A 17,041-nucleotide genomic window follows, 5' to 3' on the forward strand; every position below is an offset into this window, starting at 1 on the left:
TTATCCAGAAAGAAGTTATTCAGAGAATTACACAGCTCTTGGGTGGGAGCCTGGCTAGGTGATATTCTCTCATCCCTACTCAGGTCATTCACAATCTTAAAGATTTCTTTGGGTTTATTATGGGCACTTAGTATTCTCGCTGAGAAATAAGCAGCGTTGGCTGCCAGTATAGCTTTTTAGGGCTCGCCTGCTGTGCGCATGTGCACAGCTGGCAAGTTCTATAGGGGCTTACCCAGTGTTTAACCACCACTGGCGATTCCTTGCAGTGCACGAAGCGCGTGCACAATGCCACCAGCCGCCTGCCTGCCTGCCTCCCATTACCACATCAAAGGCAGCCCTCCCAGCGCATTTGTCACCCCTTAATTATTCACGGCCTGCCGGCCGTACTTTCAGTTTAGTCTCCTTTTATAACTTGTTTAACTTGTTGTATTTTGCTGACTGGGTTCCGATGATCAAAAGAAACTTTGAGAAAGCTTTTCCAACTAGAGGAACGAATGGAATGTACCGGGAAGCTGCAGTTTGTTGCTCGACATAGAGGTTATGTATGTGGGAGGAGGTCGCGCAAGAGACTTTGATTTTGCACTTCAGAATGAGAAACTTCCTGACCCATTTTCTTTCTCATGATTGTAGACTCATGGTATGTAACAAAGATGTCTGCACATAATAAGGAAGTTATGTAACTTATCTGAAATCTTTCAATCCGTTTCTTTTTTCCGACACGAAAATACATTAGATAGCAAGGTTATGGACAGCGTGGTATCTGTTACCCTCTTTCAAAGGGGTTGGCTGGGTGATTGATGGTATGTTTGGTAACTCCTTTCACTGCACATACGTGAATGATGCGTTTTGGTGCAAACCACACACCCACAATTTTTCCCAGGTACTTTTCGGCAGGTCAAACCTGCCAAATGAAATTGCGAGGAAAATGCAGAGACCTGTTGGTTTTGGTGCTCCGAGTCTCAAAATCTACTTGTTACGCCTCGGGGAAAGACCTAGAGTAGATGACCATTATTATACCAAATAAATGCTAAACATATTGCCACAAGATTTTATTGGGTTCGATAATTATGGCTTCCGACAGCAGGGCACTTGTAATGAGCGCCAGAGGTCCTCCCATGCCTTGAGCCGTGTATTGTTTTGATGAGATGATATCATAGTACATGGCTCAATAGTATTGTTGTTTAGGAAATCAAGGTTGGTGGAACGTCTGCTATACATTTTCTGCCTTATTATTCAGATTTCGAGGATTTCGAGGCAAGCACTGAGTCTCGGACTGCAGACCTCTTGCTGGCTCCTGCTCATAAATTCAAGAGGTTGGGGAAGAGATAAGTCAGGCCGTACATTCACCATATTTATCCTGTAGACTGCCTCTGCTTGGAATTAAGTGATAAATGTGGATATCTACCTGTGCATTTTGGATGGTGCTCGTCTTCAGCCAAGTGTACAGGTGCATAAACAAGGTTTATCAACTAACTTCAGAATGAGAGATGGGTATTAAATCCGGAGTGGAGCGGTGCCTCGGCCACCAAAGTGTTGCCAAAAGAGAGAAACGTCTTGGGCAGTCTTCTTTACTGATGCCTGTCTCTTACTCACTCCGCCTGCCTAACCAGTAAGGCTTACCCCAACAGCCTCTTCCATTTTGCATCACAGCTCCACCCACCACACAGCTCCACCGATGCAGCCACCACACAGCTCCACCGATGCAGCCACCACACAGCTCCACCGATGCAGCCACCACACAGCTCCACCGATGCAGCCACCACACAGCTCCACCGATGCAGCCACCACACAGCTCCACCGATGCACCCACCACACAGCTCCACCGATGCACCCACCACACAGCTCCACCGATGCACCCACCACACAGCTCCACCGACACAGCTCCACCGATGCACCCACCACACAGCTCCACCGATGCACTCACCACACAGCTCCACCGAGGCACCCACCACACAGCTCCACCGAGGCACCCACCACACAGCTCCACCAAGGCACACAGCACACAGCTCCACCGATGCACACAGCTCCACCGAGGCACCCACCACACAGCTCCACCGAGGCACCCACCACACAGCTCCACCGAGGCACCCACCACACAGCTCCGCCGATGCACCCACCACACAGCTCCGCCGATGCACCCACCACACAGCTCCGCCGATGCACCCACCACACAGCTCCGCCGATGCACCCACCACACAGCTCCGCCGATGCACCCACCACACAGCTCCACCGATGCACCCACCACACAGCTCCGCCGAGGCACCCACCACACAGCTCCGCCGAGGCACCCACCACACAGCTCCGCCGAGGCACCCACCACACAGCTCCACCGATGCACCCACCACACAGCTCCACCGATGCACCCACCACACAGCTCCACCGATGCACCCACCACACAGCTCCACCGATGCACCCACCACACAGCTCCACCGATGCACCCACCACACAGCTCCACCGATGCACCCAAGACACAGCTCCACCGATGCACCCAAGACACAGCTCCACTGATGCACCCACCACACAGCTCCACCGAGGCACCCACCACACAGCTCCACCGATGCACCCACCACACAGCTCCACCGATGCACCCACCACACAGCTCCACCGATGCACCCACCACACAGCTCCACCGATGCACCCACCACACAGCTCCACCGATGCACCCACCACACAGCTCCACCGATGCACCCACCACACAGCTCAACAGATGCACCCACCACACAGCTCCACTGATGCAACCACCACACAGCTCCACCGACACAGCTCCACCGATGCACTCACCACAGAGCTCCACAGATGCCCCCACCACACAGCTCCACCGATGCACCCACCACACAGCTCCACCGAGGCACCCACCACACAGCTCCACCGAGGCACCCACCACACAGCTCCACCGAGGCACCTACCACACAGCTCCACCGATGCACCCACCACACAGCTCCACCGATGCACCCACCACACAGCTCCACCGATGCACCCGCCACACAGCTCCACCGATGCACCCACCACACAGCTCCACCGATGCACCCACCACACAGCCCCACCGATGCACCCACCACACAGCCCCACCGATGCACCCACCACACAGCTTCACCGATGCACCCACCACACAGCTCCACCAATGCACCCACCACACAGCTCCACTGATGCAACACCCATACAGCTCCACCGACACAGCTCCACCGATGCACCCACCACACAGCTCAACAGATGCACCCACCACACAGCTCAACAGATGCACCCACCATACAGCTCCACTGATGCAACCACCACACAGCTCCACCGACACAGCTCCACCGATGCACTCACCACAGAGCTCCACAGATGCCCCCACCACACAGCTCCACTGATGCACCCACCACACAGCTCCACCGAGGCACCCACCACACAGCTCCACCGAGGCACCTACCACACAGCTCCACCGATGCACCCACCACACAGCTCCACCTATGCACCCACCACACAGCTTCACTGATACACCCAGCACACAGCTCCGCCGATGCACCCACCACACAGCTCCGCCGATGCACCCACCACACAGCTCCGCCGATGCACCCACCACACAGCTCCGCCGATGCACCCACCACACAGCTCCGCCGATGCACCCACCACACAGCTCCGCCGATGCAACCACCACACAGCTCCGCCGATGCACCCACCACACAGCTCCGCCGATGCACCCACCACACAGCTCCACAGATGCACCCACCACACAGCTCCACAGATGCACCCACCACACAGCTCTGCCGAAGCACCCACCACACAGCTCCGCCGAAGCACCCACCACACAGCTCCGCCGATGCACCCACCACACAGCTCCGCCGATGCACACAGCTCCGCCGAAGCACCCACCACACAGCTCCACCGAGGCACCCACCACACAGCTCCACCGATGCACCCACCACACAGCTCCACCGATGCACCCACCACACAGCTCCGCCGATGCACACAGCTCCGCCGATGCACCCACCACACAGCTCCGCCGATGCACCCACCACACAGCTCCGCCGATGCACCCACCACACAGCTCCGCCGATGCACCCACCACACAGCTCCGCCGAAGCACCCACCACACAGCTCCGCCGAAGCACCCACCACACAGCTCCGCCGATGCACACAGCTCCGCCGAAGCACCCACCACACAGCTCCACCGAGGCACCCACCACACAGCTCCACCGATGCACCCACCACACAGCTCCACCGATGCACCCACCACACAGCTCCGCCGGTGCACACAGCTCCGCCGATGCACCCACCACACAGCTCCGCCGATGCACCCACCACACAGCTCCGCCGATGCACCCACCACACAGCTCCGCCGATGCACCCACCACACAGCTCCGCCGATGCACCCACCACACAGCTCCACCGATGCACCCACCACACAGCTCCACCGATGCAACCACCATACAGCTCCACCGACACAGCTCCACCGATGCACCCACCACAGAGCTCCACCGATGCCCCCACCACACAGCTCCACAGATGCCCCCACCACACAGCTCCACAGATGCACCCACCACACAGCTCCACCGATGCACCCACCACACAGCTCCACCGATGCACCCACCACACAGCTCCACCGATGCACCCACCACACAGCTCCACCGATGCAGCCACCACACAGCTCCACCGACACAGCTCCACCGATGCACCCACCACCCAGCTCCACCGATGCACCCACCATACAGCTCCGCCGAGGCACCCACCACACAGCTCCACCTATGCACCCACCACACAGCTCCACCGATGCACCCACCACACAGCTCCACCGATGCACCCACCACACAGCTCCACCGATGCACCCACCACACAGCTCCACCGATGCACCCACCACACAGCTCCGCCGATGCACCCACCACACAGCTCCGCCGATGCACCCACCACACAGCTCCGCCGATGCACCCACCACACAGCTCCACCGAGGCACCCACCACACAGCTCCACCGAGGCACCCACCACACAGCTCCACCGAGGCACCTACCACACAGCTCCACCGATGCACCCACCACACAGCTCCACCGATGCACCCACCACACAGCTCCACCGATGCACCCACCACACAGCTCCACCGATGCACCCACCACACAGCTCCACCGATGCACCCACCACACAGCTCCACCGATGCACCCACCACACAGCTCCACCGATGCACCCACCACACAGCTCCACCGATGCACCCACCACACAGCTCCACCGACACAGCTCCACCGATGCACCCACCACACAGCTCCGCCGATGCACCCACCACACAGCTCCGCCGATGCACCCACCACACAGCTCCGCCGATGCACACAGCTCCGCCGATGCACCCACCACACAGCTCCGCCGATGCACCCACCACACAGCTCCGCCGATGCACCCACAACACAGCTCCGCCGATGCACCCACCACACAGCTCCGCCGATGCACCCACCACACAGCTCCACCGATGCACCCACCACACAGCTCCACTGATGCAACCACCATACAGCTCCACCGACACAGCTCCACCGATGCACCCACCACAGAGCTCCACCGATGCCCCCACCACACAGCTCCACAGATGCCCCCACCACACAGCTCCACCGATGCACCCACCACACAGCTCCACCGATGCACCCACCACACAGCTCCACCGATGCACCCACCACACAGCTCCACCGATGCACCCACCACACAGCTCCACCGATGCACCCACCACACAGCTCCACCGACACAGCTCCACCGATGCACCCACCACCCAGCTCCACCGATGCACCCACCATACAGCTCCGCCGAGGCACCCACCACACAGCTCCGCCGATGCACCCACCACACAGCTCCGCCGAGGCACCCACCACACAGCTCCACCGAGGCACCCACCACACAGCTCCACCGATGCACCCACCACACAGCTCCACCTATGCACCCACCACACAGCTCCACCGAGGCACCCACCACACAGCTCCACCGAGGCACCCACCACACAGCTCCACCGATGCACCCACCACACAGCTCCACCTATGCACACACCACACAGCCCCACCTATGCACCCACCACACAGCTCCACAGATGCACCCACCACACAGCTCCACCGATGCACCCACCACACAGCTCCACCGATGCACCCACCACACAGCTCCGCCGATGCACCCACCACACAGCTCCGCCGATGCACCCACCACACAGCTCCACCGAGGCACCCACCACACAGCTCCACCGAGGCACCCACCACACAGCTCCACCGATGCACCCACCACACAGCTCCACCGATGCACCCACCACACAGCTCCACCGATGCACCCACCACACAGCTCCACCGATGCACCCACCACACAGCTCCACCGATGCACCCACCACACAGCTCCACCGATGCACCCACCACACAGCTCCACCGACACAGCTCCACCGATGCACCCACCCTACAGCTCCACCGAGGCACCCACCACACAGCTCCACCGAGGCACCCACCACACAGCTCCACCGATGCACCCACCACACAGCTCCACCGATGCACCCACCACACAGCTCCACCGATGCACCCACCACACAGCTCCACCGATGCACCCACCACACAGCTCAACAGATGCACCCACCACACAGCTCCACTGATGCAACCACCACACAGCTCCACTGATGCAACCACCACACAGCTCCACCGACACAGCTCCAACGATGCACTCACCACACAGCTCCACAGATGCCCCCACCACACAGCTCCACCGATGCACCCACCACACAGCTCCACCGAGGCACCCACCACACAGCTCCACCGAGGCACCTACCACACAGCTCCACCGATGCACCCACCACACAGCTCCACCGATGCACCCACCACACAGCTCCACCGATGCACCCATCACACAGCTCCACCGATGCACCCACCACACAGCTCCACCGATGCACCCACCACACAGCTCCACCGATGCACCCACCACACAGCTCCACCGATGCACCCACCACACAGCTCCACCGATGCACCCACCACACAGCTCCACCGATGCACCCACCACACAGCTCCACCGATGCACCCACCACACAGCTCCACCGATGCACCCACCACACAGCTCCACCGACACAGCTCCACCGATGCACCCACCATACAGCTCCACCGAGGCACCCACCACACAGCTCCACCGAGGCACCCACCACACAGCTCCACCGATGCACCCACCACACAGCTCCACCGATGCACCCACCACACAGCTCCACCGATGCACCCACCACACAGCTCCACCGATGCACCCACCACACAGCTCAACAGATGCACCCACCACACAGCTCCACTGTACAACCACCACACAGCTCCACTGATGCAACCACCACACAGCTCCACCGACACAGCTCCAACGATGCACTCACCACAGAGCTCCACAGATGCCCCCACCACACAGCTCCACCGATGCACCCACCACACAGCTCCACCGAGGCACCCACCACACAGCTCCACCGAGGCACCTACCACACAGCTCCACCGATGCACCCACCACACAGCTCCACCGATGCACCCACCACACAGCTCCACCGATGCACCCATCACACAGCTCCACCGATGCACCCACCACACAGCTCCACCGATGCAGCCACCACACAGCTCCACCGATGCAGCCACCACACAGCTCCACCGACACAGCTCCACCGATGCACCCACCATACAGCTCCACCGAGGCACCCACCACACAGCTCCACCGATGCACCCACCACACAGCTCCACCGATGCACCCACCACACAGCTCCACCGATGCACCCACCACACAGCTCCACCGATGCACCCACCACACAGCTCCACCAATGCACCCACCACACAGCTCAACAGATGCACCACCACACAGCTCAACAGATGCACCACCACACAGCTCCACTGATGCAACCACCACACAGCTCCACAGACACAGCTCCACCGATGCACTCACAACAGAGCTCCACAGATGCCCCCACCACACAGCTCCACCGATGCACCCACCACACAGCTCCACCGAGGCACCCACCACACAGCTCCACCGAGGCACCCACCACACAGCTCCACCGAGGCACCTACCACACAGCTCCACCGATGCACCCACCACACAGCTCCACCGATGCACCCACCACACAGCTCCACCGATGCACCCACCACACAGCTCCACCGAGGCACCCACCACACAGCTCCACCGAGGCACCCACCACACAGCTCCACCGAGGCACCTACCACACAGCTCCACCGATGCACCCACCACACAGCTCCACCTATGCACCCACCACACAGCTCCACCGATGCACCCACCACACAGCTCCACCGATGCACCCACCACACAGCTCCGCCGATGCACCCACCACAGAGCTCCGCCGATGCACCCACCACAGAGCTCCGCCGATGCACCCACCACACAGCTCCGCCGATGCACCCACCACACAGCTCCGCCGATGCACCCACCACACAGCTCCGCCGATGCACCCACCACACAGCTCCACAGATGCACCCACCACACAGCTCCGCCGAAGCACCCACCACACAGCTCCGCCGATGCACCCACCACACAGCTCCGCCGATGCACACAGCTCCGCCGATGCACCCACCACACAGCTCCGCCGATGCACCCACCACACAGCACCGCCGATGCACACAGCTCCGCCGATGCACCCACCACACAGCTCCGCCGATGCACCCACCACACAGCTCCGCCGATGAACCCACCACACAGCTCCACCGATGCACCCACCACACAGCTCCACCGATGCACCCACCACACAGCTCCACCGATGCACCCACCACACAGCTCCACCGATGCACCCACCACACAGCTCCACTGATGCAACCACCATACAGCTCCACCGACACAGCTCCACCGATGCACCCACCACAGAGCTCCACCGATGCCCCCACCACACAGCTCCACAGATGCCCCCACCACACAGCTCCACAGATGCCCCCACCACACAGCTCCACAGATGCCCCCACCACACAGCTCCACAGATGCACCCACCACACAGCTCCACAGATGCACCCACCACACAGCTCCACAGATGCACCCACCACACAGCTCCACCGATGCACCCACCACACAGCTCCACCGATGCACCCACCACACAGCTCCACCGATGCAGCCACCACACAGCTCCACCGACACAGCTCCACCGATGCACCCACCATACAGCTCCGCCGAGGCACCCACCACACAGCTCCGCCGATGCACCCACCACACAGCTCCGCGGAGGCACCCACCACACAGCTCCACCTATGCACCCACCACACAGCTCCGCGGAGGCACCCACCACACAGCTCCACCGAGGCACCCACCACACAGCTCCACCGATGCACCCACCACACAGCTCCACCGATGCACCCACCACACAGCTCCACCTATGCACCCACCACACAGCTCCACCGATGCACCCACCACACAGCTCCGCCGATGCACCCACCACACAGCTCCGCCGATGCACCCACCACACAGCTCCGCCGATGAACCCACCACACAGCTCCGCCGATGCACCCACCACACAGCTCCGCCGATGCACCCACCACACAGCTCCGCCGATGCACCCACCACACAGCTCCGCCGATGCACCCACCACAGCTCCGCCGATGCACCAACCACACAGCTCCGCCGATGCTCCAACTAAGCTCCACCGATGCACTCCCCAAACAGCTCCACCGATGCACACACCACTCAGCGCAACCACAGCATCACTCAGCGCAACCACAGCATCACTCAGCGCAACCACAGCATCACTGGTTCAAATATGTTCTTTCGATGTTTCAAGCTGTTTTCAAGCTTTCACGCTTTATTACAAATCACAAAAAAAGGTTAATATTTTACTTCTGTTCTTGAATTTGTCACAATAAAAAACACTGAACAGAACAAAAGTTATTTACAAAAGTTTAAGCTATTGCCATTACAAATTAAATAAATTATTTAAGTATTATTTTTAAAAATTAAAAGCCATTGTTATTTGTAATATCAATACATCTAAGTCACGTAAATACAAAACGTGTTGCATTACAAATGCTATAGGTGTCACATTTGCGAAAGTTATAACTATTGGCATTGTAAATGACAAAGCTATTAATTTAGCTATTTAAAAAAAAAACCACATAAATAAAAAAAAATTCATTTATAAGACCAATAGCTCAAACTTTCCTAATGCGAGCCCTATTGCATTTCCAATGCTTGTTTATACTCCTTGCGAGCTAGCAGAAACTGCTGTCTATCTTCGGTGGAATAGCAAAGTCTCAATTTCCTCTCTAATTGATGGAGCTTGAGTTTTTGATCTTTTAATTCGGTGGTGAACCATTTGTGGGCATCCGAGTGTCTAACACAATTAAATTTGGTGAGTAGAGCATGTGCATCGCTAGCCGACAGTAGCCAGTCCACAATATCCGTTTCCATGGAATTAACATTGGGGCTAAAAGGCTAGGGTGTTAATAAATTCCTGTTTGTCGAGGGTTCTACACTTTCTTGTCAAGCCTCCCGCCACCTTGGGGATCTTAATCCTGCCGTTGAGAGTAGCTGTAAATTCAATCAGATGGTGGTCAGACAAAATGTAGGGAGAAATTAAGGGCACCGACAATGTGAGGTTATAGGACCAAATTTGGTCCAGGGTGTGCCCCTTTATGTGGGTAGGGGAAAATAAGTGCTGGGACAGTTTAAGTTGGAGAGTAATTCGGAGGGTTCTACAGCATGTGGCCCGCCAAGATCGTCATTGAACCAGTAGTTCAAGTCACCGATAAGTAGGACCCTAGCATTGTTCATGACGAGGTTGGCCATTTGCTCACTTAAGGAGAGTGGGAAGGAGGGCATGGTCTGGGCGGGGGGGGGGGGGTCGATAGATGAGCACCAGTACAAGAGACCCAGCGTTAGTGTCAAGTGTAATGACAATGTTCTCTACCTCTGGCAAGTCAAGGAAAGTCACAGTGACAAACGTATGGTTTTTATGTATAATGGCGGCAACACCACCACCCGTCTTCCCAGAGGGCCGATTGACAGCCAGGATAGTAGTCACTAGCGTCCAGCAATGTGATACCTGTGTCTGTTCTTATTGTGTATCGGGTTTTTGAAATTATATGGCATTGCAGCCTCTATCCAAAGTTCTGCTACGCAGCTGATTTAAGAGTCCTGCGCTTATTCACATGTACAGGCATAGTGACGAGGTAAGGTAATAAATATGCTTAAATAAATCAGCCTGGCTTTCCCTGCGGTGGGGTACTCGTGAAGCTAAAATGTACAGCTATGTCTCCATTGTAAAAAGAACTAGTGATGGACAGAATGCAGAACAATGTCATACATTCACCCAAGTACAGAGATCTGGGCATAAATCCATTGTTTTTTTGCTCACCATGCCATTCCAGTTTGGACCCAGCCATATGCAAATCAGTCTTGACCCTGCGCCCAATGGGAACAGTCCAGCCCAAACTGCCAGGCCAGGTCCTCCCTGGACTGGAAACAAGCATCCTAGGACCGGTTTCGGGGTTTCACCCTTCTTCAGCCAGGATAGCTTGATTCCAGTGGCATGGAGAGCACGGGACTCACGTCTGAGCATACCGTCCCACTCGGGGTGATAAATGCAAAAAGAACGAGTGATTAACAGAATGCAGAACAATGTCATACATTCGCCCCAGTACAGAGATCTTGGCCTAAAACCATCATTTTTTTGCTTGCCATTCCAGTTTGGACCCAGCCATATGCAAATCAGTCTTGACCCTGCGCCCAATGGGAACAGTCCAGTCCGAACTGCCAGGCCAGGTCCTCCCTGGACAAGAAACAAGCATTCTAGGACTGGTTTCGGAGTTTCACCCATCTTCAGTCAAGATAGCTTGATTCCAGTGGCATGGAGAGCACGGGACTCACGTCTGAGCATACCCGTCCCACTCGAGGTGACATCAATTGTGTGTCTTTTGCTTTCTCGCACTAAGTCTGCCAGGTATGCCCAGACATGGGTCCTGGGTTCACTGTGCCGCTGGAATCAAGCTATCCTGGCTGAAGAGGGGTGAAACCCCGAAACCAGTCCTAAGTTGCTTGTTTCCGATCCAGGGAGGACCTGGCTTGGCTGTTCGGGCTGGACTGTTCCCATGAGGCACAGGGTCAAGACTGATTTGCATATTGCCAGGTCTAAAATGGGGTGGCATGGTGAGCAAAAGAATGATGGATTTAACCCAGATCTCTTGACTGGGGGTGAATGTTTTGATTTGTTCTGCATTCCGTCCATCAATTGTGTGTCTTTTGATGTCTCCATTGTTGCCATCAAGAATGTGTTGCTCTTTACTGAAGAAGGACAACTATCCTGAAACACATGTCTAGAGATACACAGCACTGGCTACACCAACAAGGGTGAAAAACTAAAGCCTAACCCCGAAGTAAGTGTTATGCACTGCATTTAATATGATGCATTGGGGCAAACTGAGTGCTGGGATGTGAGGCAGTGTGTGCCCACCCTCCTTCTGTTTTAAAAGGCTCCCTTGAGCTAATGAGCTCTGGTTGATGCACCTGCGCCCAGTGAGTGATACAGAAATCTGCAAACACTTTGGGCAGCATTTCCAGCACTCCCAAAGAATGTGTTGATCTCTACTGAAAAAGGACAACTATCCTGAAACACATGTCTAGAGATACACAGCACTAGCTGCACCAACAAGGGTGAAAAACTAAAGCCTGACACTGAAGTAAGTGTTATCATGCACTGCATTTAATATGATGCTTCGGGGCCAACTAAGTGCTGTGATGTGAGGCAATGTGCACCCATCCTCCTTCTGTCTGCCATCATGGTGTGTTGAGAGCGTAGTTAACCAAGATGAAACTTCCCGGTGCATGCGTTCCCTGAACGAAGGGACATGAAGAACAGAGCTTGGGAAGACAATAGTAGTAAAGATTTGGACGTGTGAACTATTGTTCCTGCTAAGAAACGCTCCATCTCGTTTAGAATGAATTATCCTCCATTTATAGTCGATGATTTGCTATGCCTTGATTTGCAGCCGAAATACGTTTCTATGTTTGAAGAAGCTACCGGCAAAGGAGACTGAAATGTGGAATGGGTCTGGAGTGCTTCTCCTCAGAAGCTCTAGCTGGTTTATAATACGCTTTACTTTATATCCGATGAGTTGCCATCTATTACCATCCACCCAGACTCCATCCAGCCACCCTTACAATCATCGAGACATCCAAATATCCATTCACACATGTATCCCCCCGATGTACCCCCAATACCCATCCACAGCTATCCTTGCATCCACTCCAGACACACAATTAAAACTGTAGCAGAACCTTTTGCTGAAGCAAAAAAAAGACACGCAAAAAAGGACCGATTGGTACCTAGAACTGCCCGCCCCTCCCACACTGTAGGCAAGCAAGAACCGAACACTCACATATCTGCTGCACATGGCCACTGCAAGACTAGAAAAAGATCCTGAAGAGCCAACCCAAAGGAAGAATCCGCCAGACAGACGCATAACATGAAAGTGCACTCGTAATTCGCCAAGCTTCTCGCTAAAGTCGTGCAGTGAGATGCCAGGAGTCCCAATAGTATCGCCCTCATCCATGATTTAGCCGCACGCACCTCCTGGGCCAGCACTAGCAAAATAGCTTCGAAGTTTCGAAGTTCCAGTTTCACTTTCGTTTTGGAGCGTCAAACTAGAGGAGCACGCGTGACGTAACATTTAGCGTGCTCTGCTTTTCATTTATATCCAGCCTTGTGTATACAAAGAAGGAACGGGGTGTAAAACTACACACGAAAGGGCACCAAAAGAGCTCTGTTAGGAATCAAGTGCTCTAACAAATTGCCCAACCTTGCTAACAAGATAGGTATATTTTCTAGAGATATAAATACAGTTTTAATAATCAATTAAAACAGGAACAAATGTATCTAACTAATATAATAAATCCTTTATTGCGTACAGTCACGATTGAAATATATTTCTTTCCAATTAAACATGCAGCAACTTCCTTAATCATAAAGTAATTAAAACAACGCAGTAATGGCAGCATTTCAGTATCGACCAAAGAGCCCGGTTTCCTGCAGTCCCCTTTCTGTGTCAATGACTACTCTCTTTGGATTGGCTCTATTGGACGGAATAGTATTGCCCGCTGTGTATGTTCTTGTCGCTGTCTTTTCCACTCTTCAGGCAGATACGATGAGTAAAGAGACTTGAGATACAGGTGGCATCAGCCCCGAGCGCCTGGAAGTGGAGGGGGCTGAACCTGACGCATCTTTCCAGTCATCCGGCCAAGATAACAGGCTGATCGACCCCCAGATCGAGGACTTCCACTCCACAGCTGAGGTGCGCGGGCATTGGAATGTTTGGAAATCATATTGTTTCGTATGGTAGTTTAGTCACGTCACCGCGCATCCTAGACCATGCTTCACATTGACGTGTAGTCGTAGGTACTATCAGTGGTCGAAGTGAATACAAAAATTATGAAAACTGATCCTGAATACAGTGGGGTCGGGTCAAAGACTTGACTGAAAATAACACTATATATATATATATATATATATATATATTTTTTTTTAACTTTCAGGTAACTACACATATAATTCATTTTCTTTTCTTTCTCTGCATGCAAAGTGGGAGGAGTTTGTAAACACCAATCACCATGTTAAAAAACATAAACAGCAATTTGTCAGAGTCAGAAGATATAGCCTGTCAATTGACCTCTGTTACTGAAGCGCAGCAAATGTGACAAGATAAATACAGAACTACACATTTTTATTTATTGCTTGGACTTTCACGACCCACTTAAAATCGGCATCTGACCTACAAGTGAGTCACCTACCCATAGTTTGGGAAAAACTGAACTAAACCAATAGTGAGGAATGCCCTATTTTATGTTATGAAACCTCTGTTGGTTAATGCAATCACTGCAGATGTAGCTACGAGTGGATCGACAGAATTGACTCCTGGATGGTGCAGTGGGTAATAGTGACTTACATTTTCAGTCCTACGAGGTCCCCTCAACCTGGGACCGAACATACTGTGAATACATAAGCCTTTATTTTTAAATTGCTTTTACACACAGCACAAGTTAAGCTGCTGCAAAATGTGCCAATGGATTTAGTCTAAGATAAAGTGCTTTTAAAATATAGACTTTAGTTCGGGCAAACATTTTTATTTATGTTTATTAAAAGGACACACTGTAGAACTGAACTGGTAACACCCTTGCATTACCCCATTAAAAGAATAAGTCTTTGTCATCATTAAGCTTCAAGTTAAAGCCAAAGCTAGCGCCTAAGCAGGCTTTACATTTACTGAATAACCAGTTGCTTATATTCACATTTATTTTTGGTAGCAGGCACCATGATGACCTTACTTGTTTCTTCTTTTGCTCTCTGCCCCTCTATTGGTTCATCAGCACAGGAAGCCCTCTCACTTTCCACCAAGGCATCTCTATGGTGGCTGTTTTTTAACAAAATATAGAGGAAATTTGTTTTGTGAAATTAAAACACGTGGGCATGTTGTTCTCAACAGATCCCTCCCACTTCAACCTCTGGGTAATATATATGTTCAGTGGCAGGCAGATGATGGGGTCCTTCGAAGAGCCATCTGTGTCACCTAGTAAAGTTTAATTGCCAATTACTATTTTCCCATGGGATTTATCGATGTAACAATCTGATGTATTGCTTTTTCTCAGAGGATTACATGGGTAATGGCCAGCTTTTATTATATTTTGACAGTGATTTATTCTTTTAGAACGTATGATTCCAACTGTAAGTAATCAGTAATGGACCTTAAACCCACCACCATCATTTTTAGGTCTGGCTAGAGAAAGTTTTTGTTTTGTTGAACGAGTAATGTAATGTCAAAAAGCACTACATCATTTTAATAGTAATGTAGTGTAGAAAAAGGGGCTTTTGGTCAGCTTTCTTTAGATTATGGTTTGTTGGACGGTCAGTGAAATATATTTCAGTCAACAGGATAGCATGGCTATTATGAGTTACTGTGGCCGCCCTCTTTAGTTAATAGTCTGGTTCGTAGTGTCTGTCTTATTGTGGGTCAGGTTATATGATAGGCCTGCTTAGTTATTTATATATTTAATACAGTTTGTTTTATAACATAACCATTAAAACTGATTACGTTATTTAACAATACAACACATTAAAATAATAAACCCACATTTATTTGTTATAAAAATCAATAATTGAACTACAGTGCTCATACATTAATGTTAAACTTTCTAAAATAGGTGAATATAAAATGATCCAATCATCCGTCATCACCTACTTTCTAGGTTGAATCGCCTAAAATATTCTGTGCTCTTCCTCTAGGTGATTTTAAATTCATCTACTAGACAAATTCCTATTGAAATTGTCCTTTTCATTTATACCAGAACAACACAAAATAGTTTTGTCCTTTCCACAAGCGATTTGGTTCAGGTAGATGAGACCTGAGTTAACCCCTTCGATGCTGATGACGGCTGGGGGCCGTCATAAACCCGCCCAATCGTGATTCTGCCGCACAGGCGCAGAATCGCGGCCGCGCCCAAGGGGTTAATGTTTCCTGTTGCTCTTTGCAAAGACTCCATGAAACTACATTTGGTAAGAGTACCTTCCATTAACGAGTAACACTTTGTTAGGGGAATTGACCAATTCTCATCAATTTAGTCACCTAACTTTAATAGATGACTTGCCTTTAATATGTCACGCCAAAGCCTTATAAACGGTACACTTTGTCTTCCCGCAACTTCATTGTGTGCTCAAAAAGGCCGCATTCATGGTTTTCTTGTAGTGTGCGTGATCTTGGAATAAAAACAATCGTACTGGAAATGCTTGAGGTAGTTGTTGCCAGCCATAATGTTTTGGCAATGTTTGGTATATTAATATTTAGTTAGCTAACAATGTTCTAAATATTAAAAACCAAATCTGCAGAGTTAGGCAGCAGAATACTTCATTTATTTAGCTTAAAATCTTTTATTCTGTTTTAAGATATTCTATATTTTTACTCTCTTTAATTACTTTTTTGCTTGCTAATCTTGGTACTGTGTCTCATTCAGCTGCCCCCCTCCCTTCCACCCCCTAACATTTTTGTTCAGGTTTCCTTATCACAGAGGTATAGTTGGAGTAACATCATTAGCTTTTGTCTGGTTTTTGCACCCCTTGTTTTTCACTTTGTGT

General features: G+C 52.6%; 1 protein-coding gene across 1 annotated transcript in view; it reads right to left on the reverse strand.

Annotated features, from left to right (window-relative positions):
• Positions 1 to 13,552, reverse strand: part of LOC147669895 (proteasome assembly chaperone 4-like) — an 82,185-nt gene extending 68,633 nt beyond the window's left edge. The window contains exon 1 of the mRNA XM_086948162.1: positions 13,299 to 13,552. Coding sequence (XP_086804288.1) covers positions 13,299 to 13,472 — 174 coding nt within the window. The 5' untranslated portion in view covers positions 13,473 to 13,552. The remainder of the gene's footprint in view (positions 1 to 13,298) is intronic.
• Between the last annotated feature and the right edge of the window lie 3,489 nt (positions 13,553 to 17,041).

The sequence above is a fragment of the Lissotriton vulgaris genome, unplaced genomic scaffold, assembly GCF_964263255.1.
Source record: "Lissotriton vulgaris unplaced genomic scaffold, aLisVul1.2 SCAFFOLD_1127, whole genome shotgun sequence".
Lineage (NCBI taxonomy): Eukaryota > Metazoa > Chordata > Amphibia > Caudata > Salamandridae > Lissotriton > Lissotriton vulgaris.